The sequence below is a fragment of the Manis pentadactyla genome, chromosome 9, assembly GCF_030020395.1.
Source record: "Manis pentadactyla isolate mManPen7 chromosome 9, mManPen7.hap1, whole genome shotgun sequence".
In the NCBI taxonomy this organism is placed as follows: Eukaryota; Metazoa; Chordata; class Mammalia; order Pholidota; family Manidae; genus Manis; species Manis pentadactyla.
In genome coordinates, this window is record NC_080027.1 from 19,096,280 (window position 1) to 19,120,462 (window position 24,183).

The 24,183-nt window shown below is 58.2% G+C and overlaps 1 protein-coding gene across 2 annotated transcripts; it reads left to right on the forward strand.

The window, feature by feature from the left end:
- The first annotated feature begins 516 nt into the window (after positions 1-516).
- On the forward strand, positions 517-24,183 carry TNKS1BP1 (tankyrase 1 binding protein 1). 2 transcript variants are annotated; one of them, XM_036880452.2, is made up of 12 exons: positions 517-623; positions 3,503-3,611; positions 4,673-5,306; positions 6,826-6,895; positions 10,869-12,233; positions 14,183-16,299; positions 21,029-21,392; positions 21,653-21,803; positions 21,907-22,043; positions 22,779-22,936; positions 23,207-23,279; positions 23,744-24,183. In XM_036880452.2, the coding sequence occupies exons 2-11, from the start codon at positions 3,518-3,520 to the stop codon at positions 23,265-23,267; spliced, it is 5,151 nt and encodes a 1,716-aa protein (XP_036736347.2). In that variant the 5' UTR covers positions 517-623; positions 3,503-3,517; the 3' UTR covers positions 23,268-23,279; positions 23,744-24,183. The 2 variants fall into 2 exon arrangements, with proteins under 2 accessions (XP_036736347.2, XP_036736348.2); XM_036880453.2 differs by lacking the exon at positions 517-623 and adding an exon at positions 3,022-3,184.

A 24,183-nucleotide genomic window follows, 5' to 3' on the forward strand; every position in this document is an offset into this window, starting at 1 on the left:
TGAGGTTGGAAGGAACGTCTCTGGGGAGGAGGCATAACAGGAGAAAAATAAGGAACGAGGAAGATAGAGCTTCCAGTCTTCCTCACGGTGGCTCTAAGTCTGAACTTACACATGTGGGGTGGGCCACGTTACGTAGGTTCTCAGGTGTTGTCATGGGAAACCCCTCCAGTTGTCCAACGGTTCCCTTCTTTCTAGCTCTGGTGCTGCAATCGGTGCGGGGCTCTGAGCCTGAGGATTGGGCCGTCTCAAGGTAGTCTCTCTAGGCAGTCGTCTCGGTGGCCATTTTGCCCGAGCTCTTTTGGCTGTCGAATTGCGTCAGTTTCTCCTGGGTCTGAACCTGGGGCGGGGCCCTCATTTGCAAGATCATGAATAATTGAGTACCCGGGCAGCTTCTATTTGCATACGATCAGGCGACTTCGGCACGAGCTTCCCACGCCGGCTCCCGCCGGCTCATGGATATTCATAGGGCGCTCTGGGGGCGTGGGCCTGGGCGGGGATGGGGGCGGGGCCCCGCCGGAGCTCGCTCTGGCTCGGTCCCGCGGTGACGGCGGCAGCGGCGGCGGCGGCAACTGGCGTCGGGGCGCCGAGCCCTAGCCGAGCGGAGCCAGATCCAGGGGGAGCGCGTGAGTGCGCGGGGGCGGGGTCCAGGATTGGGGCGGGGGAGAGGAATGGAAGAAGTGGGCGCTTTCCAGCCGGAACCTCGGGTTGAGGTGGGGCGGGGGTCACCAGGAAAGTTTGCAGGGGCCGGGGGCGCGGGAGAGCTGGCGCGTGTGCTCGGGGGCGGAGGGTGCACCGTCTGGAGCTCGTGCTGGCTGAGCCAGAAGAAAGGGAGGAGGGGGCGAGGGCTTGAGGCGGGGCCGGGGGCGGGCGGAGCCGCTGGAGGGACCCCCGCCTCCCCTTTCCCCGGGCCGCTCTAGCCCCCTCCCTCCCCCGGCTCCCTCGGCACACCCCCAGCCACCCTAGTCCATCTCCACCCAGGCCGCGTCCCCAGTACCCCCCCCGTCTGTTCGCCGGCTGCTTCACATCCCGCTCGCAGATCCTCGCTTCTGTCGCCGCCGCCCCCTTCTCTCCCAACCCTCCTCTTCTCTTCGGCTGCCGCCGGCCCCTCTGTGTCCAGAGCGTCCCACTGGGCCCCTCCAGACGGCCCCTCACCCCGGGCTGTTCCGTCTTCCCGTTGGTCCGCCCTCCTCCAGTTTACAGGCTGTCTCTGCCGACCCATCTGGCCCCGGATCCGGCCGGAGATCCCAGGGTCCATAGGGGCGACCCCGCCTGTGCCGATGCCTCTCTGGGCTCCTTCCCCCGGCGGGAACTTCCCAGCCTCCCCCAGCCCTTAGGCGGTCTTTGCTCTTGGGGGTCAGCTAGTCTCCCAGACTCGGGGTGTGGAGCGCTCAGTGCCACCGGAATTCTATAGCTTTTGGCTCCGGCCTTTTGTCACCTGGGTTTCTTCGCTGGGGTGCTGTGTCTCTGAGCTGCTGTGCCCCACTTTTCAACTGGGGAAGCCAAGCCCCCACCTCATTGCTTCAGCTCCTCAAACCGTAGAGGTGTCCCCACCAGGCCCTCAGGTGAAAGGGTTCCTCGGTTCTGGGCCAGTTCATCCTCATTTCTAACCACCCACACCATGTCAGTTGTAGTAATGTTCAAGGACAAGGAAACGGTCTTGTGTTTTCTTAATTTTATATTTTCTGTCACGTGCCCCTCCCCACGTACACTTGGACTGGCTCTGCAGTTACCCCCCCACCCGCAGCGAGCGGTCTTCCTTGGTTGTGCGCTAAGCAAGGGATTGACGGCCCTGGGTTTCTCCCTACCCTCTTCAGGGTGTCTCCCATCTTTGAAACAAGCTGGGGGCAGGGTCAAAGGTGAGTGGTGGGTGGGTTTTGCAGCGGTTCCTCAGGATTTGGAGCGGTGTTTGCAGACCGGCTGGAGTGACGGCACTGCTGCAGGTTGGAGAGGGTTGGGTTGGGTTGTCCTCACCTCACAGACTGTGTGCATACCAGGTGGTAGGGAACAGCCCCTTCCCTTGGAAAGGGAGGGGAGGGGGGCAGTGTCGGTCTGTTGGGTGGGATGGTGCTTCAGGAGCCAGGATGGGACCTGAGGAGGAGGTGGGGTGTCTGAAGAACAGGTGACATGGGGCCTAGGGGGTGAGGGATGGTCTGGAATGCTGGCAGCCTGTGGTCTCGGAAGAGGAGGAGGTGATTACCAAGGGTGTTAGCTTCTTGATGACAGTGGAATCATACTAATAATGGCCAACATTTATTGGACACTTGTTTTGTGCTAGGCATTGTGCTAAGCAATTTGCATGCGTCTCATGTAAGCCAACAGTCTCAGTAACTCCATTTTTCACGTAGGGAAACTGAGGCTTAGTAGAGCCTCACAGCATGCCAGCTGTCACACAGCTAGAAAGTGGTAGACCCAGCCAGCATTTGAGTCCTGGTATAACAGACCCTGGATCGCCTGTTACAGGCTTAGAGGAGGGGCACCATTTGGCTTCTATCACAGGGCTGTGTCACTTGATTTAAAATGTCTTCTTCTGACCCTCAAAGCCCCTCAGGCCAGCCTAGGCTGGTGAGTGATGTCCACATATCCCTGTTTTATAGGCGGAGGATGTCCCACTCTGACTGTCCTAGAAGGGGGAACCCCAGGGAGATTTCCCCCCAAGCTGCCCCACCCCCCGGACGTTCTCAGCCCTGTCCCATTCTCCCAGGCCCGGCCTGGGCCGGCTCCTCCTTCCTCTTGGCTGGGCTCTGGAAATCCAGTGGGAGGCCATTGCTATGGCAACAGGACTAGGCCCTGGCTTTACCTCATCAAATTCCAAGCTGAAGCCAAAGCGATTGAGAAATTAAAGAAAAAAATGTATTCCAGATGTTTACTTTTTATTCCTTATTTTTCCGTGTTTGGATGATACAGCTCCGAGGGAGGCGGGAGTGGGCATGGATGAGGAAGGAGGAGGGGGAAAGACTGGGGAGAGGGAACCACTCCCAGCTGCAGGAGGGAGGGGGGAAGGAGGGTGAGCGGGAAGAGGGGGCAGGCAGTGGGGCGGAGCCCCAGGTTGGGGAGGAGCGGGTTTTTCCCGTCTCCCCTGAGGTGATTCACAGAGAGACTTCAGGCTTTGTGGCCCTCTTGCTCTGCCCCTGAGTAGATACCTCAAGTGGGACCATCAGACCCAAGGGGTGGCTTGGGAACAGTGGTAAGTGGGGTGTCTGGGAGAGCTTGCCAGGGGAGGGAGCAGTGGGTGGCTTCCTGAAGCTTCAGGATTTGGGGTTAGGAGATGAGAGGTGGAGAGGGATCTGGGAGGAGTGGAGGGTATGGCTGCTGAGGCCCTTCCTTGACCTCCTGTCACCCCCTCCTGAAGTTCTCTCTTGGTGTCGCACACTGCCTGGGCCAGAAGCGGACTTCCCTCAGCTGTGCCTACTGCCGGCGCCCAGCCCTATTTGTCTTCTCTCTCTCTCTTCCTGGGTCCTCAGCTGCTCCAGCTCACAACCCTCTCTCCCCAATTCTCATGCAGGTTCTGCCGCATGTCATGAAAGTGTCTGCTCTCAGGGAAGGTACAGCCACGGCTTCCCCGCCGCCCCGGGAAATGGAGGAGGGGCTGGTATCTGTTGGCTCTGAGCCAGGTACCTATGGGTGCAGGGTGGAGCAGGGTGTCTTGGAGCAGGGCGGGACAGGCAGAGTCTCAACTTGGAGGGGTGGGCAAGTGATGATTATGTGAGGTGGTGGGGAATGGGTGGGTGGGTGGTGCAGGATGAGTTTGAAAGGTTCTACACTCCTGTTGAGGCCCTTCAGGACCGTTTGAGGTCATAGATGGCCAGCAAGTGAGACCAGACTGACCTTTGAGATGATGTTGGAGATGGTATGGATCAAGCCAGGTATTTTAGAGGGGGAAATTGAGGTCTAGAGGGCAATGGCATGCACGTAGAGGGGTTTGAACCAGGTCTCCTGGCTCCCTGTCTAGACTCCTTTCTTGCTCTGAGCCGAATGAGTGGGTGATACAGGATTCTATTAGAAGGGCCATGGCCATGAGTAATTCTAAGGTCTTTTATTTGGCATTGGAATGCCTTATATAGAAGGTAGGTTTCGAGCCTTGTTTTTTTTCCTTGTAGCAGATTTACTTCTGTTTGGCTTAGGTAAATAGTAAGTTTGCATTCCTGATCACACACTGGATGATAGTGGGGAGGCAGCCTGTGTGTGCACGGTGGCGAGGGTGCAGCGGAGAGGCGGAGTGGGGAAGCTCAGCTGGGGTAAAATGGTTACTGTGAATGGTAGTATAGCAGACTGTCACATAGGAGGAAAGGAGGGGACTGGGGAGATGGGGGGCTGACTGCTTAATATGGCAGGCTGGCATTCATTTTTGGCTTGTTTGGCCATTCATTCAATCTCCCATTTGATAAGAATGTGTGATAGGTGCAAAGTGGGATATGAGGAGAAATGAGGTGCCACCTGGGCCCTTAAGTAGCTTTAGCTTATAAGGGGGATTGACTAAAACATTTTGGGAATTTGGAGCTGGGAGAAGATAATTCTGGGATGTGTATGGAATATCAAGGAAGGCTTCATGTAAGAGGTGGCATTTGGCTTGTGCCTAGGAGGATGTGAATGTTATGATTTTGTAGGGTTGGAGGTGCGTCTCTGCTTTCTGGTTCTTCTGATAGCATCCCAACCAATCCTTTCCTTTTGGTAGGTGACCCTCGGGCCAAACCCCCTGTCAAGCCCAAACCCCGGGCCCTGCCTGCCAAGCCAGCCCTGCCTGCCAAGCCTAGCCTGCTGGTGCCTGTTGGGCCTCGGCCTCCCCGGGGTCCCCTGGCTGAGCTGCCTTCTGCCCGGAAGATGAACATGCTGGCAGGACCCCAGCCCTACGGTGGCAGCAGGCGTCCTCTTCCCTTTGCACCAAAGCCTATGGCTGAGGCTTCTGCTGGAGGGGAAGCCCCCCGAGAGACTGGGAAAGAGGAGTCTGGGAAAGAAGAGATGCCCCCCTTGACACCCCCAGCTCGATGTGCTGCCCCGGGGGGCGTGCGGAAGGCCCCTGCCCCCTTCCGTCTAGCTTCGGAGCGCTTTGCAGCCACCACGGTGGAGGAGATCCTGGCCAAGATGGAGCAGCCGCGAAAGGAGGTGCCCGCCAGCCCTGACCGCCTCTGGGGCTCCCGCCTCACCTTCAACCATGATGGCAGCTCAAGATACGGCCCCAGGACCTATGGCGTGGCTGCCAGTCCGAGGGATGAGGATGGCGGGACCCTCTCCAGGAGGTGGTCCCAGGAGGGGCCGGCAGAGTCTCCCACAGAGTGCCCGGAGGAGAACAACAAGACCCCCGAGGAGAGGTGAGGGGTGGGAGGCTGAATGTTTTGTTGCAGCCTGGAGGATGACGTGGGTGGCCCCATCTGGGGCTGTGACCTTCACTTTCAGGCGAGTTGTGCGCTGTGAGTGGAGGCAGAGCCTGGTTGAAGTCACAAAGCATCCCCCCCCCCCCCGGCAGATGGTGTTTTCATTACTATATTCTTTTCACGATTGTGATTCTCTTTACAGAATTGATGTGTGTTTCCAATAGAGCTCAAATGTACAGTAATGGAAGCTTATTTTTAGTTTTTTATACTGAAGGCTGACCTTTGCCTCATTTAATCCATAGCCAGGCTGTTCAGTGAAGGGAATATTAGACCAGTTTTAGAGATGAGGAAACTGAGACTCAAAGTGACTTCCCAAGGTCCCTCAGCAAGTAAGAGACTGAATTGGAGTTTGAATTCAGGTCTCTTTGATTCTCAGCATGTGCTCTTAATTGGGAGTTCCTGCTGTGGGTGGAGCAGCATGCCAGGGGCTCTGTGTGTGTGTATCCATGCAGCGGGATGAGTAGGGCACAGTCTGCCCACGAGGAGGAGTCTGATGGGAAAGATATGACATGAACCCACCTTGATGCCAGGCCAGCTGGTGTCAGTGCACAGAGATTACAGCCAGATTGGAGACTTGTTGCATGTGATACACTTATGCGGGGTTGGTGCCAGTATAAAGGAAAGCAGGCAAGGAGGTGCCCCTTGGACTGGTGGGCACAGGGCACTGGAGGAAGAGGATGGGGGATCTGCCATTAGCCGCAGCTGCCTGGAGGCCATCCTCAGGGCAAGGAGAGCCAGGTCAGCACAGTGGGCCCCCTGGGCCCTTGTGGCTCTGACGGGCCCAGAGGCTCCCTGCCGCCTCCTGCTGTGCAGGGCAGGGCTCCTTTGGTCTGGGCTGAGCTGGAATATGTTGCCCCTGCCTCTGCCCTACCCTGCTCTCCAGCCTTGCGACTCTCTCACCTGAAAGTGCCTAGGAGGCAGGGCCTCCAATTAACCTTCCTTTGTCCCAGGCCCAGGCTCCAGGAGGTCACACCCTGCCTGGGCTGGCTTTGCCCTCCATCCTCCTCCCTTCCCTGGCTCCAAGCAGAGCTTAAGAGGAACAACTTCAACCTTGGAAAAAATGCTCTTCCTCCTCCTCCTCCCTCTGCAATCCTTCAAGAAATATTGGCAGGGCAGCCCAGACCAGCTGCACTCTTGCTGGCCGGAGGGGAGCGTTAACTCCTCATGGGCTAGGGGAAAGAGGAGTTATCTTTTGGGGAACCTTTGTGGGGTCTGGACATGCACAGTGCTTTTCCCAAAGGAGCTGGGGGAATTTAACCCTTGATGTGCAGGTAGAGAGTGGGCACTACGTCTGCGGGTTCTGGGCAGGGCTCAGTAGTAAATGCCTTGGGGTAGGGACCGAACTTGGTGTGCTATTAAAGGTGCTTAGGCAGACTCTTAATCAGCTGTCGCCTTACCCATCCTGGGAGAGGCTTCTCCATTCTGTGCCTCCATTTCCTGTCTTGTTCCCTCACAGGAACTCCCCTTCGGACCTGGCATTCAACGGGGACCTGACTCAGCCGGCCAGCTCTGAACCATGTACTGATGTGAGTTATCCTCCTGTTAGAAATTAGAGTCATGGTATTTTAGAGCTGGGAGGGTCATCTGAGATCATGTGTTCCACCTCCTTGTAGTTCCGATGGGGAAGTTGAGGCCCTTGGCGAAGGTGACTTGCCCAGCAGCCGGCTTGTGCTCTAGATCACTAAGGTGGCTAAGTGTGAGTCAGGCTTTGAGCTCCTTGTTATAAAGAATAACTACAATATCCTTAATAGTTGCCACTCACTAAGTACCTACTGTGTGCAGGCATGTTCCAGGGATGCTGACTAACCTAATCTTTGTAATAACTAGAAAAGAATAGGCCCTGTTGGTCCCACATGAGGGGTGAGGCCCAGGCGAGGCCACCAAGGCTCACGGGCTGAGGGAGGATCTGAGGTACCTGACTCCAGTGTCTCTGGGCTGGAGACACTGTCTGACTGGGCTGCCTTCTCAGGGCTCAGAAGAGAAGAGAGTTTCTTCCTGGGGGTTCCCTGTTAGAGCCCCTCCTCTCCCTACCCTGAGCTCAGAGGGTGGTCAGCCAGCTTTCCTGAGTAAATGATGTAAAGGGTGGCCCTCCTGGCCCATAAAGGCCTTGTTAGCCAGTGTCTCTCCCATTTGCCCAATGGTGGAGATCTGACTCTATTCATCTGTCCAACAAATATTTACTGAGCACCTACTATGAGCCATGTGCTGGGGAAATAGTATAGAGCAAAATACATACCATTTCTGCTCTCGGGGAGCTCACCTGTTAATGTAGGGAGGCAGACATGGAAATAGATAATGTGTGTGAACGAGCAGATGTGTGGTGCATCAGACAGGTGCCGGGGAGACCTGGGAACGTAGAGGGTTCTGGGATTAGGGTAACTGGGAAGGCCTTGCTTTGAAGGTGACAGGCAGCTGTGCAGATGTTTGGGAAACACATTTTTGGCAGAGGGAACTGCAGGTACCCAGGGTCACGTACCTCTCTGGCAGGGAAGCCAGGATGCCTAGATTGCCTAGAGGAGAGGAGCTGGGTGGCAGTGAGGGTCAGTGGGTGAAGGGTTGGGTTGTTTTGAGCATTGTAAGCCACTTGAAGGACCTTGGCTTGAGTGGGTGAGGAAGTCATTGAGGGGTTTGGAGGAGAGGAGTGACATGCTACTGGCTTAGTTGTAAAGAAGCACCTCACCCTCTTGGTGGCAGGCAGCTAAGAGCAGCAGCAAGGACCAGTTAGGGGGCCAGTAATAGGCCAGGTAAGAGATGAAGGCAGCTTGGACCCTGGAGGTGGAGATGGTGAGGGGTGGTCGAGTCTGGATAGCATTTGAAGACAAGTGGACAGGATTTGCACATAGACTGATACGAGGAAGGTGAGAGTTCAGAATTGTGGATGAGTCCATGGCTTTCGGCCTGAGCAACTGGGAGGATGCGCTGACCATTTACCAAGACAAGAACTTGGAAGTGGGGAGCAGAACTGGGGGACATAGAAATTTGCTTCAGGATTTGTTGAGTTGGAGATGCCTTTTAGACATCCAAGTGGAAATGTCAGGTGGGCCGTTGGGTATGAGTCTGGGCTTCCAGGGACTCATCAGTGCACAGATCATCTTTCAGATCAGCTGAGATCACCAAGGGAGTGGGTGAGGTGGAGGAGGGAAGAGGCCTGAGGCCTGACCAGGAGACCAGGAGACCAGGAGACCGCAGGAGCAACGGTGAGGGCAGGAGTGTCCGGCAGGGGTAGAGCCCTGGAGGCCCAACCAAGTCAGCTTTTAGGACTGCAGGAGGTGGCTGTCAGGGTCAGATGCTGCGGACAGGCCAAGGAGGGTGGGCACTGGGAATGGGATCAGCCTCAGGGAGGTCACTGGCGACCTTGACAAGAGCAGCTAGGTAGCCTGGTGAAGGAAGAAGCCTGTTTGGAGTGGGCTCCAGAGAGAATGCGGCGAGAGGCGGTAGACAGTGAATGGAAGTACTGCGTCCAAGGGAGAATGGGTGGTGGTTGGAGAGAGAGGTGAGGGCCAAGAGTGTTTTTTTTGTTTTTTAAGATAGAAGAAATGAGAGCAGTTTGTGTGCTGAAGGAAATGAGCCAGCAGAGAAGGAAAAATCAATGATATAGGAGAGGGGAGGGGTTGGCCTTAGCCCAGAGCAAGGACAGTTGGATGGTAGGAGGGGAGCAGCGTGCTGGGCTCACGCAGGTAGCCAGCGTGAGTGCTCTCTGCCCATGGCTTCTGTTTTCAGGGACAGGAAGCCAGGCCGGCAGCTGAGAGAGGATGGGAGGGGCTGGAGGCCTGAGGAGACAAGATGCTAAGCATTGCCTGGGAGCGCGGGTGAGCGAGTGAAGGGGGGATGTAGTAGGCGCGCTGGGTACCTCGGGGGCCTTAGGGGTTTGAGTGGTGGTGAGGCTGAAGCTCCTGGTCACATACTTCTCTCCGGCCATGGGGGGCTGCAAGGGGCAGCCTGAGGTGGAGAGCTGTGTGCGGACAGGTGGCGCAGGATGAGGGCCAGGTGAGGCGGTTGTCTAAGAAAGTGACCTGAATGGTGGTAAACAGAGAAGGGAGGCAGGAGGGAAGTGGGGGACGGCAAGCTAGAAGGAGGGCTCGTGGACCAGGCTTCACAGAAGGGCCGAGGGAGCTGGGAGCTGGACAGACAGGAGGAGGGCATGGCCTGGGACCCCTGAGATGGAGATTGTGGAGGTTTTGCTGTTACCAGCAAATCTGGGTGTGAGCCTGGGAGAGGTGGGTCACAGTGACCCTGGGCTAGAGGGACGGGAGACCCTGCGGGAGGGGAGGTCAAGGAGCAGAGCCTGGCTGCCCAAGTGTCTCCTGTGCAGCTGTTGAAACGTTCAGAGCTGGGGCGGGTAGCAGGGTGGTGGTGGTGCACTGATCCAGGGGCTAAGCTTCTCAGGGAATGAGGGTCTGTAGGGGCTCCAACAGGCGGGCCTGTGGGTGGGGCAGTTTCAGTAAAATCTAGTTAAAAACTAGAGTTCTGTGGAGAGGAGGGAGGAGGGGGGAATGGAAGGGGCCTTGAGAAGCAAGCGGGACCCCTTCCCTGCCCGTTCCCAGTGGGTGGTGATGTCGGAGGAGAGCCCCACCGGGGAGGCAGCAAGGGAGGCGTAACCTCTATGGGCACAAAGTCAGGCAGAGAAAGGCTTCCGTCATCGTCCAGGGACAGGCTGGGCGGAGAGGAGGAGGGCTAGGTGCTCGGGGCCCCTTCCTCCCCTTGCTCCCGCCCCTGCCTCCCCAACCAGCATCCATCTGCTCTTCTTTATGTCCTAACCCAAGGGGCATGTGCACAAATCTTACTTAATCCTGACCTCACACCATGAACCGATATTGCTGCCGTGAACCCCAATGTACAGATCAGGAAGCTGAGGCTCAGAAAGACCAAGTGGCCACCATGTGGGAGGCACCAGTTTAAAAGTGGCCATGCTGGGGTGCCACCCGGCCAGGTGCTTTCACGTCCCCCAGGGTCTTTCTCCTCAATTCCGAGGCCTGCCTGCTTCCTTGGGTAGCTGTGGGACCTGTGGACACACAGATCAGAGTGGGGGGCTCCATACCTTCCCCGGAGCTACTCCTCAGAGCTGGTCTGGGCCTGCACTGGGCTTGGAGTCCTGTTCTAAGACAAATGCCCAATTTTCCTTTTCTCTTTGCAAAGCCAGTGATCTTGACCCGTGAACCATGGAGTCTTAGGAGATCTCTAGTGACCTTTGGGACGGGTGGGAGGATTTGAACCACCTGAAGTGGTGTGAGCATATGATGGGAATGAGGTTGTGTGCATTTTCTGGGGAAAGGGCCTAAAGGAGGGGTCTGTAAACCCTAAGAAGCTTAAGAAGCCCTGAATCGTGTTTGGGTCCTCTCCCTACTGTCCTGAGAGGCCCCTTCTGAGCTCTAGTTTTCTCCCTGGTCTGTGGAGTGTGAGTGTGAGGAAGCAGCTGGCCTGGGGGTCTATATGGGGTTTGCAGGGGCCTCCCCAACCCAGCTGAGAGGTGAGTGATGGCTCTTGACCTTTCTCTTGCAGGTTTCCAAGCCCTGGGTCCCCTCAAGTCCAGGCCCTGCCTCAGAGAATGGAGGCACCACCAGCCCAGGCCTCCCCACTGAAGTCTCAGGCCCAGATCCCGGGTCCCTGCGACTTCACTCACCTGATGGGAGCCCTCTGTGCCGCTCTCAGCTGCCAGAAGCCCAGAGTCCCGTGGCTTCTGGGCCTTCTCCCTGCCTCCCTGTGACTCCAGCATCCTCAACGGCAGTCCTGCTGGATGAGGGCTCCTGCCGTCCCTCTAGCCCAGGGCTCCCTGCTGCGGGAGCCTCAGAGGCCCACGGACCTGGCAGCCCGGCCCCTGAGAAGGTCTTGGGGTGCCACAGCCCAGAGCAGCCCCCAGCCACCTCGCCCCGGCCCCTGATGGAGGGGGGTGAGTTGCTGGACCTTGCCCGGACTTTTCCATCTGGGGATGTGGCCAAGGGTGATGTAGACCTGCGCACCATCAGCCTGGCTCAGCGCCGATTTTCTGAGGGTGTGCTCAGGCCGCCTAGCCAAGACCAGGAGAAGCTGGGGGGCTCACTGGCTGCCCTGCCCCAAACCCAGGGGAGCCAGTTGGCCCTGGATCATCCCTTTGGGAGTGGGACAGAGTCCAACTGGAGCTTATCACAGTCCTTTGAATGGACCTTCCCCACGCGGCCTTCAGGTCTTGGGGTCTGGAGGCTGGACTCCCCGCCTCCCTCCCCTATCACCGAAGCCACTGAGGCTGCGGAGGCTGCTGAGGCTGGTGATTGGGCTGCGTCTGGCAGGGAAGAAGGCGTGTCCCAGCAGGGGCACGGAGCCCAGTCAGCCCCAGAGGGGTCAGGAAGGCCTGGCTCCTGGGCGCAGGTGGATGGTCCAGGCATCTTCTCAACCCACAAAGGCGATGGCGAGAGTCAGCCTCGGTCCCCAGCTGTGCCCCTTGAGCCATTACCAACGACAGGGGTCTCCCCTGGGTCAGCCTTGTTGCAGGCAGAGGAGAGGCATGAGGAGGGGGAGCCCCTGGCCGGACAGGAGTCCCCGCTCCCTCTGGCCACCAGGGAAGCTGCTCTGCCCATCCTGGAGCCGATCCTGGGGCAGCAGCAGCCAGTATCCCCTGACCAGCCCTGTGTCCTCTTTGCTGACACCATGGACCTGGGGCAGGCACTGCCTGCTGAGGAGGAGGCCGTGACCCTGGCCCAGGCTGAGACCACCCTACCCAGAACAGAGGTTCAAGACTGCTGTAGGGCGTCCCCTGAACCTGCAGGCCCTGAGAGCAGCTCCCGCTGGCTCGATGACCTCCTGGCTTCACCACCACCTAGTGCCAGTAGTGCAAGGCAGGGAGCTGGGCCTGAGCTGAAGGACACGCAGACCCCAAGTGCCTGCTCCGAGGTGAGGCTGGGGGCACAGGGAGGGTGGGGGGCCACGGGATGGAAGCCAGGGCTTTGGTGGGCTTTGTTCTTTCCGCGTGGATTTTATGTGTCAAGAACTTGGGATTCATGAGCAGAGAACCTGTGGATGCAGCCCTCATAGCTGTCCAGTCTGGCAAAGCTGACAGAGCACAGGGTACGGGATGGTGCCCAGGGTTTAGTGTGAGTTCATATCTGACTCCTTCCACTATCTGAATGGGCCTGGGGATGTACCCTAACCACTAAGCCTGAGAGTCCTTTCATAATATCTGCCTCCTGGGGCTATATTGCAGGTAACATTAGCTGTGGAAGGTGCTTGGTGCAATGCCTGGCATGTACTGAGCGGTCAGTCCATCATGACAAGTATTACTGTGAAAGGTAACAGTGCAGCCACTTAAAGCGTGGGCTCTGGAACTGGACTGCCTGGGTTCACCTGCTCTGCTCTCTATTTGCCCAGATGTGACCTTGATCAAGTTACTTTTCTACCTGTGCCTCCTCAGTTTCTCCATCTGTAAGACAGGGATAACAGCAATGAGCTCTCCCTCACCGTCTGATGTTGAAGACAAAATGAGCTGTAATACTTAAAAAGGACTGAGAATAGTGTTGGTCATCATGAGTGCTAAGTGGTAGCTTCTGTGAATGTTACTACCATTGAGCTCAAGACTTGCCTGTAGACAGGCAGCTAAGGCCCAGAGGAGGCAGAGCCTTTTGCAAGGTTACCCAGCAAGTTGGTGGCTGGGCCTGGGCCAGGGCACCAGTTCCCCTGGCCAGTGCCCTTTCTCCTACCAGGCTGCCTCTGAATTTAAGGGCTGGAGTCCAGGTGGCTTTTGAAATGATTTTTCAAGCCCAGCTTGGGCTGGTGGAGGGCAGGGCTGGAAGGAAGGCGCAGCCAGCGGGCCTCTGGGGCAGAGGGAGTGGAGCCGGAGTGGAGGAGGAGGAGCAGGAAGGAGTTAAGACCAAGCTGGCTCCTGCAGTAGGTGTGTCCGTCAGGGGATGTGGGTGACTCAACTGGCTTGGGGCCTCAGCCAGAGCTGCAGCTGCTCTGGAGGGAGCGGGGCCAGGGCTGTCGGACAGGTCTGGGCGAGGGGAGCGGCGCAGCTCTGTCCCGGCGCCTGCCGCACCCAGCAGCCTGGGGCAGGCAGGGGGCAGGGGCTGGGGCAATGGCCCAGCCTGGGGACGTGGAGCCCAGCATGTCTATTTTGGAGAGGCTGTTGGCCAACGCAGCACTGCGGGATGAGGCCGGCAGGCTCCGCAGCCCTGAGCCCAGGGCTCAGCCGCCGGAGGGAGTGAGTCAGGGAGTACGGGAGTATGGGATGGGGGGTGCAGGGAGCCCTGGCTGGGTCTCCCCCAGGGCCCAGATGAGGGCTGGGAGGTCCTCCTGGGGAGGGCTAGGCAGAAGGGTGCCTTCCTTAGGGAGCAAGGGCCTGGGAGCTTGGGGGCGACTTGGAAGGGCTAAGGGTCATGTTGGAAGCTCACCTTGGTTGGAAAGTAGGTTGTGGAGGGGCTTTGAGTCTCGACCTTCCCTACTTGGAAGTGTTCCCCACCCCCCATACCCATGTGAAGACCACTCTACCAGGTGGCCTTTCTTGTGGCAGTCAGCCAAGTATTGCCTAAGGACTGTAAACATAACCATGGGATCACTGAGTGACCATTGCATGCCAGGCTGTTGGCTGAGACTTGGCTCAGGTGATCTTGTTTAATCCTCTTAAACCACTCCAGGCAGTAGGAATTACCTGTTTTAAGGATGAGGCTCCTGAGGCTCAGAGTGGTTAAGTGATTTGCTCAAGGTTACACAGCTAGGCTCCAAACCTAGGGTTTCTGTTGCTAGGGTAGGGTGTTAGGGCTCTCAGATACTAGGCAGTGCTGACTCTCATTCTGGATTGACTCCCACCCTGCTTGACTCTAAGCACTGTCTTTTTTTCTAATTCCCAGGGACTCCTTGGCTGGGCCCAAAAAGATCTGCAGAGTGAATTTGGGATTGCAGCAGACCCACATCCCAGCAGTTTTCGTCCTTCCAGCTGGTCCCAAGACTCTTCTCAGGACTATGGCCTCGGGGAGGCCAGCCCTAGAGGGGACCCAGACCTTGGAGAGCGGGACTGGGCGGGCAAGTGTGGGCAAGGAGTGGGGGAAGGGAGCGCCATGGAGTGGGCCAGCAGGCGTGGCATCAGCCAGGAGGAAATAGAGGTCGGCAGCCAAAATGGGAGTGGAGCGTCTGCCCCAGGGGGGCTCACAGCCCAGGACTGGGTGACTGGAAAGCCAGCTCAGATTGGCACTCAGAGCCAGGAGGCGCATATTCAGGCCTGGGAGTTTGGAAAGAGGGATTCCCAGGGCACTTACTCTAGCCGGGATGCGGAACTCCAGGACCAGGAATTTGGGAAGAGAGATTCGTTGGGTACTCACAGCAGTCAAGATACAAGCCTTCAGGACTGGGAATTTGGGAAGAGAGATTCGTTGGGTACCTACGCTAGCCGAGATGTGACCGAGCAGAGTCCAGAACTGGGAAGGAAGGACCACCGTGGAGGGTACAGCAGCCAGGACGCAGGCGAGCAGGACCAGGAGTTTGGGAAGAGAGATCCTTTGCTCAGCACCTATGGCAGCCTGGGTGCAGAGCAGCCTGACCAGGATTTTAGGAATGCCTGGCTGGGGGATTATAGCGGCAGTGGCAGCCCCATTGCCCTCAGACCCCCGGACAGAGTCTTTGGAGTGAGAGCCCTGAGCGCCGGGTTCAGCCCCGAGGAAGCCCAACAGCAGGACGAGGAGTTTGAGAAGAAGGTCCCGAGTGGGGCAGACAGCCAGGGCGAGGCCAGCAGGGACTTGGGCCGACCTGAAGAGGGAGAGTCGCGGGGCTTGTTTGGGCCCAGTGCCCCCCAGCCGCAGGATGGGGCTGTGGAGCAGACAGACCGGAGCAGCTGGCAGGGCAGCCCTGCCGGCCAGGATGTTGGTGGGCCTCAGGGGAGACAGCAGGCCGCGGGCCAGGGCCCAGATGCTGCTGACCTCCCAGACAGGGAGGGGGAGCAGCGTGGCTGGGCCAGCGACTTCCGCCTCGGTGTGGTCCCCCAGCAGGATGTGACCTTCAGCCCAGGGCAGCGGGCCTGGAGTGGCGACTTCTGCGTGGAGGCTCCAGGCCGGAGCTCTCAGTTTGGTGTCATTGGCAATGACCGGCTGAGCGGTGCTGGCCCGACCCCTGCCGGCAAGGTGGGAGGGGGCTGCTTTGTGCCTCCCGAAAAGGCCTTGGCTGGGCCTCTGGACTGGACTGACCAGCTGGGCCTCAGGAACTTGGAAGTGTCCAGCTGCGTGGGTTCGGGGGGCTCGAGTGAGACCAGGGAGGATGCCATGGGACAGATGGGCTGGTCGGACAACCTGGGCTTGAGAGATGTGGACCTGGCCAGCCGTTTGGAGACTGGAGGGTCTGAGGAGCCCAGGGGGATTGGCGTTGGGGAGAAAGCCTGGACTTCTGACCTTGGGGTGGGGAGCAGGGATTTGGTTGGTGTGGGGGAGGTAGGAGGCCTCAGCCAGGCCAGAGAGAGTGGTGTGGGGCAGACTGACTGGTTGGGTGTGGAGGCTGGGGAGTTCCTTAAATCAAGGGAGCGTGGAGTGGGGCAGGCAGACTGGACACCTGACCTTGGGCTGAGAAACGTGGCCCCAGGGGCAGGCCAGGTGGATTGGGGCAACAATCTGGGCCCGAGGAATTTGGAGCTGCCCTGTGACCTGGAGTCTGGAGGTTCTCTGGAGCTGCGGGGATGTGGAGTGGGGCAGATGGACTGGACCCAAGACCTGGGACTCCACAACATGGAGCTCTCTGGGGCCCCGAGCGAAGCCAGGGAGCGTGGGGTGGGAGAGGTCAGTCAGTGCCTAGAGCCAGGCCTCAGGGACAGTGGTGTCTTGTCCTCTGGCCTGGAGGCCAGAGACCCCTCCGAGGCCAGGGGCATGGGGCTAGGTGAGACAGGTGGGCCAGAGACCCAGGGTGAAGATAACTCTTGTCCTTCCGTGGAGACCTGCCCTGCAGACCTCAGAATGGAGACAGGAGAAGCCCCCAGCTTTGGAGCCAGGTAAGGGAGCCCCGTGCCTGGGTGGGAGGGAAGGTGTGACTGATGGCCGGCTGAAAGGTTGCAGCCTTTCCGAGGAGGAGAAAAACAGCTTTCCCCGGGGACATTCAGTGTTTGTAAAGTCGACATGGGAAAAGTCATGTTCTTTTTTTTTTTTTGTTAAATGAAATATAACACGTGTAGGTGAGTTCTGTTTGTGATGAAGATTGGGACGTTTGTGGTGTGCTCTTCTGCAGTCCATGCTGTAGGCTTTCTTGGTGGTTTCTCCTGTGGTTGTCCTGGAGGAACTGGTGTGTGTCCCATCCGATGGTTTCTGGTGGGTTCCACTCTTGTGCACAAAGGCTGTTCCGCTGGCCTCTGCTCCCAAGCCAGGGAACACGGATGCTTTCCCAGTTGTAGGAGGGAGGACCCCGTGACCTCTTGCCTGGGCCACTGCAGGGCAGGAGTAGAGTGGACAGTGGCTCATTATATATTTCTTACGGAGGTTAGGAACGTGGTGTTTCTTGCCTGCCCTGTGCTAAGGCTGTAGGAGCAACAGTCCAAAACTTCGAGGGTGTTGGTGCCTGGCTCCTGACCCTGTGACCTTGGCCTCCATGCACAGAGTTGGTGAAAGAGAGCTTTCCAAAGGAACAAACTGGTACTTTTACAAGCCAACCACAGTCTTTCTCAGGGATTTTTATGCTCTAAAACAAACTGAGGTGATTTTGCACCTGGAAAGGGTGCTAAAAAGACATGGTGTCTATTTTGTTAACATTTCCATCCATTGAGATTTGGTTTTATCCTCTTGGCGGAGTGGAAAGTTACATCTCTTCTAACCTCAGAGCCAGAGCTTCTGGGTGGGCTTCTGGCTGGGGAAGAGAAGGGAGGCGTTGGGTGAGGGCTGTGCTGTAAGTGGGAGCAGGCGCAGGAGGTACCTGAAGGGGGCTGGAGAGAATCCTAGACTGGGCTGTCATTTGGGGTGGATGGAGGAGAAGGAGGGAGAGGAAGGTGGGCAGAGCCTGGGGCAGGGTGCTGGGGTTGCTGAGGAGGGGACGTTCTTGGACTCAGCTGCTTAAGGGAGAGGTAGAGGGGTGCAGAGGTGGTATTAAGACTGCAGGGATGGCTGTATGTAGGACTGGTGTTCAGAGGCTTCAGGCATCCTGGCCAGGTTGCTGGGCTACTCTGAGCCTCATTTTCTAACATAAGACTCGGAGCTTTGACATCGCTGCTGCAGGCACTAGAGGGGCCCTGTGTTTGCTCCCCATTTCTCTTCCTGGGACTCCCGGAGCCCGCAGAGCCTGGCACTCAGCTGCACCTCTGACCTCATTGATCTTCACAGTTGCCCTGTGAAGCAGAAGGGATTTTTATCATCTTCAGTTTGCAGGCTGAGAAGTGGTGTGACCCACTTAAGGTCACAGAGCAGCTGGGCCTTTTTTTGACTTTTTAACTGCTGTCAGGTGTGGCCGCTGCGATCCGGACCCTCAGACTCCCGAGGAGTGGGGCCCACAGCCCTGCACCTTTCCCCTCCGGTTGGGTGGCTCTTGAGAAGGGGAGAGTGGGGATATCTTGTCCTTTGTTAAGGATGGAGGGAGGTCTGCCTGGATGCTGGGGGTGCGGTGGTGTGGGTGGGGGGTGGGGGGATTCACAGAGAAGCCGGGAGTCCTCAGCCCTCAGCTGTCTGAGCTTTGGTCTCCACCATGCCTTTAAAGACCCTCAGGTTTTCTGGCTGTGGTGTAAGTTGGGAAATGCCTGCACTCTGGCCGGACAGGAGATGCAGAGCATCATGTGCATTAGTGTGTATTAGCGCTTTGAAAGCCAGGAGTAAGGACACCTGTTTACCTTCCCCTAACGCAGTGCTTCCCGGATCTGACTAATATCCAAGGGGCTAGTGTTCCGAGCATCTGACTTAGGGAAATTCTACACCCTGGGAAGTTGCTCTTTAAAGGACGTTTTCGGGGTTCCTCTGGTAATGAGAGGTCCTTGAGAATCGCTCAGTGTACTCTGGCTTTGGGCCTGTCTGCCCGGTTTGGGCCCTGGTTCTGCCACCCCCCCTGTGACCTTGGGCAAATGCCTTCTGTTGCAGGGCCTCCTATTTCTTGCCTGTGATTGGGAGTAATTGCTCCCAGGGCTCTTGTGAGGCTTGAGTTAGAACCCGCATATGGTGATCACTGGAAAATACCTGTAGTTGTATCTGTTTTTCACATTTGGGTGGGTGTGAGAGCCCTTGGGGACATTGATGACATCATCCCGGTGTGGGACAGAGGTCCCCCTGATGGTGGGCGGGCCTTGGCTGGGGTGCTGTCCAGCTCTGCTGCCACCAGACCAGCATAGGGGTGGGCGGGATGTGGGGAGAGCTCAGGCCCCTGTGCTGTGTCTGGGGCCACCTTGTCCTGGGGGGAGTGTTGCTCCTCGGTCCCCGAGAGCTGGTGCACTGCCCCCTTGTCTCTGGTTTCCCGGACATAGACTCTCAGAGGACCCTCAGGGATCTTTGAGGCCAGCTCCCTCATTTCATGGGGGGAGAAACTGAGGCCCAGAGAGGCACTGTGACTCAAGGCCCCCAGCTTGTGATGTTCCCTTGAGCCCCAGCCTTGTGCTTGGCCTCTGGGCACTCTTTCTGCCTTTCTGGGGTCAAGGCCAGCTGCTGCCCCTTCAGGCACATCATTCCAGCTCCAGCCCTGAATTGCCCTCATTTTGGATCTTGGAGCCTTGAACACTGGGGATTTTTTACAGATCTATTACATGCCATTCCCTTGGTTTGTGCCCAGAGGGGGTGTGGGTGTGGGTGTGGGTGGGGTTAGATGCAGTCCCAGCCCTCCAGATACTCAAAGTCTGGGTGGGGGAGGGTTATCCGTGGAATGAGAGAAGTCCTTAGGCCAGGAACCTGTGTTGAGGAGGAAGATGATTAGCCTAAACATCATGTGCCAACTATGTGCTGGGTTCATATTTCTGCCAACAAGCCCAGCAAAGTGTTACTTTTATTATCTCCCTTACAGATGAAGCAACTGAGGCTCAGAGTGGGTGGGTAACTTTGCCAAGGCCACAGGCCTAGGAGGGATGGAGCCCTTACCTGTGCTGGAGTGGCAGCACTCAGCACGGGCCCCTGACCTGTCGTCCGCTGGGGAGGAGCTCAGGTCATCGGTGCTCTGGGTGCTCAGAGGCAGGACAGCTTCTCCGGAGAGGGGGAGAAGGGTGAGTGAGGTTAGGCTGGCCAGGACGATGTGCACTGTGATTTTTCCGCCCTCCCCATGTCCCCTCATGGCCTTCCCCAGAGCCCCAGGGGGCCTGCCCTAAGCCTTTCCTCGGCTCCACCCCAGGGAGGGGCTTCGGGCAGGGCCTCCTGGGGGTGGGGGCGCGGCCACTGCCCCTCCCTCCCAGCCTCTGGTTTGGAGCTGCAGGGTGAGGGGTTTACCTCCCATCCAGGGCTGCTCCCGCTTGTTGCACTTCTGCCTCCGCCTCCGCCCTCTCTCCCCAGACCGTTTACATTTCCATCTGTCAGCAGCTTGTGGAAGGACAGACTGACACACGTTCCCTCCCGCCCTCCCCGCTTCCTGCCTGGTACTGACTCACCTGCCTCGCTGTCCTCCCCCTCCAATCCCGGGAACTCCAAGGCCTGGCTTCCGGGCACGGCCCTGCCGGCCTTTCCCACGCCCTTGGGTGTGGGTGTGGGTGTGGGTGACCGGGTGTGGCTCAGCTGTGCTTCAGGGGGGATGGGTACTAGGTGTGTCTGGGAGTGACTGATGACCAGGGCACACCTCCCTCATGGGCGTGCCGTGAGTGTGTCTGTATTTCGGGGGTGGCACACAGGTTCCTCGTGTGGGGTGTGTGAGTGGGTGTGTGGTGTGCTCTGTATGGCGCATCTGTGTCATGTTTGAGGGAGCGGAAGGCAGAAGATGCATGAGCTGCATTGAGCTGCAAGGTGACCCAGCCTCTCAATTGCTTGGCAAACATTTGCTTAGTCCTGATCCTCCTGGCCAGACTCCGAGCCAGGTGCTGGGGGCACAAAGGCAAACGGGGCCCCGACTTTGCCCTTGAGTTGCTTACAGACTAGCTGTGGGAACAAAAAAGTGCAGACTCTGGGCAGGCCTGGCACAGGTGGAAGCCCAGAGCTTGCAGGGCTGAGGAGGGGCTGTCCTCAGGGAGGAGAGCAGGTCAGCGTCGGAAGAGGAGCTGAGCTGCAGGGAGAGTGAGGGATTGCTGGTGACGCTTTTGGGGGTGGGAGAACAGCTTGTCCAGACATGCAGCCATCTGCGAGGGCCTGGCATGTTCTGAGAGTCCCTGGCTGTCCTGTGAGACTGGGGCATGGGGTGGGGGCTGAAGAGATTACACAGCCCAATGGGCCAACACCTGGTTTTTCCCAAGGAGAGGGACCACACACGCAGGTGCCCCTGGGAGGGACACATGGACAGTATCAACAACCCCAATGGCAGCAATAACAATAGGAGTTATTTATAGGGCGCACGTTGAGTGTCAGGCATTGTGCTTTAGAATCCTTACATCTCCCAAAGGGCTCTATAAAGTTTGAGGATCCTGAGGCTTTTATAGGTGAAGGGGCTTATCCAAAGTCTCAGTAAGATCTGGGATTTAAAACTGCCAGGCTGGCCCAGCTCATGTCCTCTTTGCTGTGCAAGGCTGTGGCCATGTCCTCCTGAACGAGTGAGGGAGGCCTGAGGGAGGGGGAAGCAGACCTGGTGAAGTGGCTTTGCTGGCGGGGGGAGATGTGGCCTTGTAGTGAACTGGTCCGTTTCCTTTGCAGCCCTGGCGTGTGCCCGGCCCGCTCCCCACCCTCTGGCTCCCTGGGCCTCGTGGAGGACATGCTGGCTGCCAGCAGCTCCAAGACAGTGGCCCGCAGGGAGTCAGCAGCCTCAAACCACAGCGGCCTGTTGGAGGAGGAAGGAGCCACAGCAGGTGCTGACCGAGGGGAGCCCCTGGAACCTGGCAGGGACCCTCTGCCCGCCTGGAGGCCGCAGCCTGATGGTGAAGCCAGCCAGGCAGAAGAGGTGGACGGCACCTGCGGTCCTTCAGGGTCTGGGCAGGGCGAGCAGGGCCTGACAAGGCAGCAGCCAGCCCAGGGTCCTCTCCCCACCAGCTCCCCCAGCCAGGACTTCTCCTTCATCGAGGTCAGTGGAAGGTGGGCCCAGGGCAGTGGGTGGGCTTGAGGTTGGGGGCTGATACATGGGTGGCACAGCCAGAGCCACGTTCCTTGGGCTGCCCTGAGCCGCGTGGTGCCCTGAGCAGTCTCAGGGTGGGAGGTGGGTAGTGGACAGTCACATGATTGGGGCACTGCAAGCTGCTGGAGGGATCAGCTCGTGGCCAGCTGCTGTGGAGGCTCCTCTGGGATGGGACAGCAATGACATGGTGTTGCCATTGTCCTGAGCAGGACACTGAGATCCTTGACAGTGCCATGTACCGGAGCCGTGCCAACCTGGGGCGCAAGCGTGGGCACCGGGCCCCGGCCATCCGGCCTGGAGGCACCCTGGGCCTGTCGGAGGCAGCAGACTCAGATGCACGCCTGTTCCAGGACTCTACGGGTAGGGCTGGGGGATTGTTGGGTGACAGCTCTGCCTCTGGGGGCCGTGCAGGGGCAGGGAGGGCGTGCTGTCTGTGTTGAGCCCCCTGTCTGGGCCCTTGCAGAGCCACGAGCTTCTCGGGTGCCATCTTCAGATGAGGAGGTGGTGGAGGAGCCTCAGAACCGCCGGACACGGATGTCCTTGGGCACCAAGGGGCTGAAAGTCAACCTTTTTCCTGGCCTGAGCCCATCAGCCCTGAAGGTACCATCTGATCACTCGGCAGATGCACCCAGCCGCCTGGCCAGCGGGCCACCTCGCGTCCAGCCTTTCTCCTCTCTGCCTCTTCGTGCCCCACCCCATCCTGTTCCTCCTCTCATTCCACTCAACGGCGAGGGCCCTGGTGGCTCCTGCGCTGTGTGCTAAGGGGGATGCTGAGAGCGGCGTTTGTGTCCCAGAACCTCACGGGGTCGTGGGGGACACAGCCATGTCTATAATTAGCTCTGGTAAGGAGGAGGGCTAGGAGTCACTGGGGAGGTACAAATAAGGGTTGGGCCTGTCCAGAGAGAGAGGAGGTATTTCTTAACGTTGAGGTGCTGCGGGATGGGAGAGCATGCTGGGGAAGGCCTCATGGAAGCATTTGACCTTCGCTGAGGCATGCACAGGAGTTGGCTGTGGAGGGCAGAGTGGTGGGGCATTCCGGGCAGAGGGAACAGTGCACGCGGAGGCACAGGACGGGAAGTCACCACTGGCTTTGGCCAGCTCAGTTAGTTAGAATTCAATTCCGCAGGATCTTTCTGAGGGCCTGCAAGGTGCAAAGCATGGCTCGGCTCTTAGGGGAGGCTTGTCTTTAAGGGACTTCCCATCAATTCGGGTAAAAGAACCTCAGAGGGGTCTGTGCCTGATTCTGGGGACTGCATACTGCTGGGAAGACCCAGCCCTCAGAAGGAAATCCTTCTGCCTGTCCAACACCTGCCTGCACCTGGACTTGTCTCTTAGGCCAAACTGCGCTCCCGGAACCGCTCAGCTGAAGAGGGGGAGCTGGCAGAGAGCAAGTCGAGCCAGAAGGATTCGGCGGTCCAGCGCTCCAAGTCCTGCAAAGTCCCGGGGCTGGGGAAGCCTCTTGTGTTACCTCCCAAGCCAGAGAAATCCTCAGGGTAGGTGGCCTCAGCTCTGACTGGCCTCAGCATTGACTGACCTCATTGGGTTGGCCTGAAAAGGGAACCCCACTTTACAGAAGGGGAAACTGAGATTTGGGGAGGAGGTCAATGTGCCTCAAATTAACTGTATTAAGTTGGGGTCAGAGATCTGAAATTCACAGCCAAACCACAGGCTGCCTCTTCTGGTTGAAGGGGATGGGGGTTTCCTGTCCCTGCTATTCCCTTCATTTTGTCCAGCTTTCCTAAGGTTTGCCTTCTGCCTTTCAGGTCAGAAGGATCATCACCCAACTGGCTACAAGCCCTGAAGCTGAAGAAAAAGAAGGTGTGAGAAGTCCCTGAGGTGAGAGCACGTTCCTGGGCTTGGGGCCAGCCTGGGGTGGGGAGTGGGGTTCACGGGTGAGGGGGGCCTGCCCTGGAGGACTCAGGAGGCCCAGTCTCTCCTGTAGACCTTCGCTCCCCATCCCCTTTTCTCTGTGAGGCTGGAAGCAGGCAGGGGAGGCCAGGCTCCAGGATTTGGTGGGTCCCTTGGCTTTCCCTAGATTGTGCCCATAGAGCAGGGTGAGGAGGGGGCGCTTCCATCCCTGTAATCCTCCCTGGGCTCAGCCTCCGTGCCCTGCGGCTGGCCTGCGTGTGGTCAGCCAGCCCTTCCGGTCTGGGACCCCTGGGGACAGTGGCTCACCCAGTTGGCTCAAGGTCCCCAGCAGGGAGCGTCCTCACAGCAGGGCTCAGCTGGGGGAGCTGGGCTGGGCGCAGGGCGAGGGAGCCCAGCTCTCCCGCCTGACTTCTCTGCCCTCTGTGTTGCAGGTCCCCCCATCTGGCAGCCTCAGGCAGTGCCCAGTCCTGTGGGGTCCCCAGCGAGGAGACGGCTGGAGCCCCACCATGCCTCAGGCTGCGGCCTCTGCCCCCCTCCACCTCTGAGGGGCGTTGGGGGCGGCACATTTATGCACTTTGTATCACCGCCCCAGCTCTCCCCCCACCCCCCTCCCAACCTGGATTCAGGCATTGGTGGTCGACGGTTTTCCCCTGCTCTCCTTCCACCTCCCTCTCTGCTCCCTCTTCCAGCCTCCCTTGGGTTTTCTTTTGATACCAATTTATAGCATTTTTTATAAAAGCCTTTGATTTTTGTAATGGGCCAAGCCCTGCCCCAGCCCCACCCCAGGTCTCCCTCCACCGTGCCAGGTGCCCCACCGAGACCAAACATTTTGCCACTTGAAACAATAAAGTTTTTTGGGAATTGGTGCTGC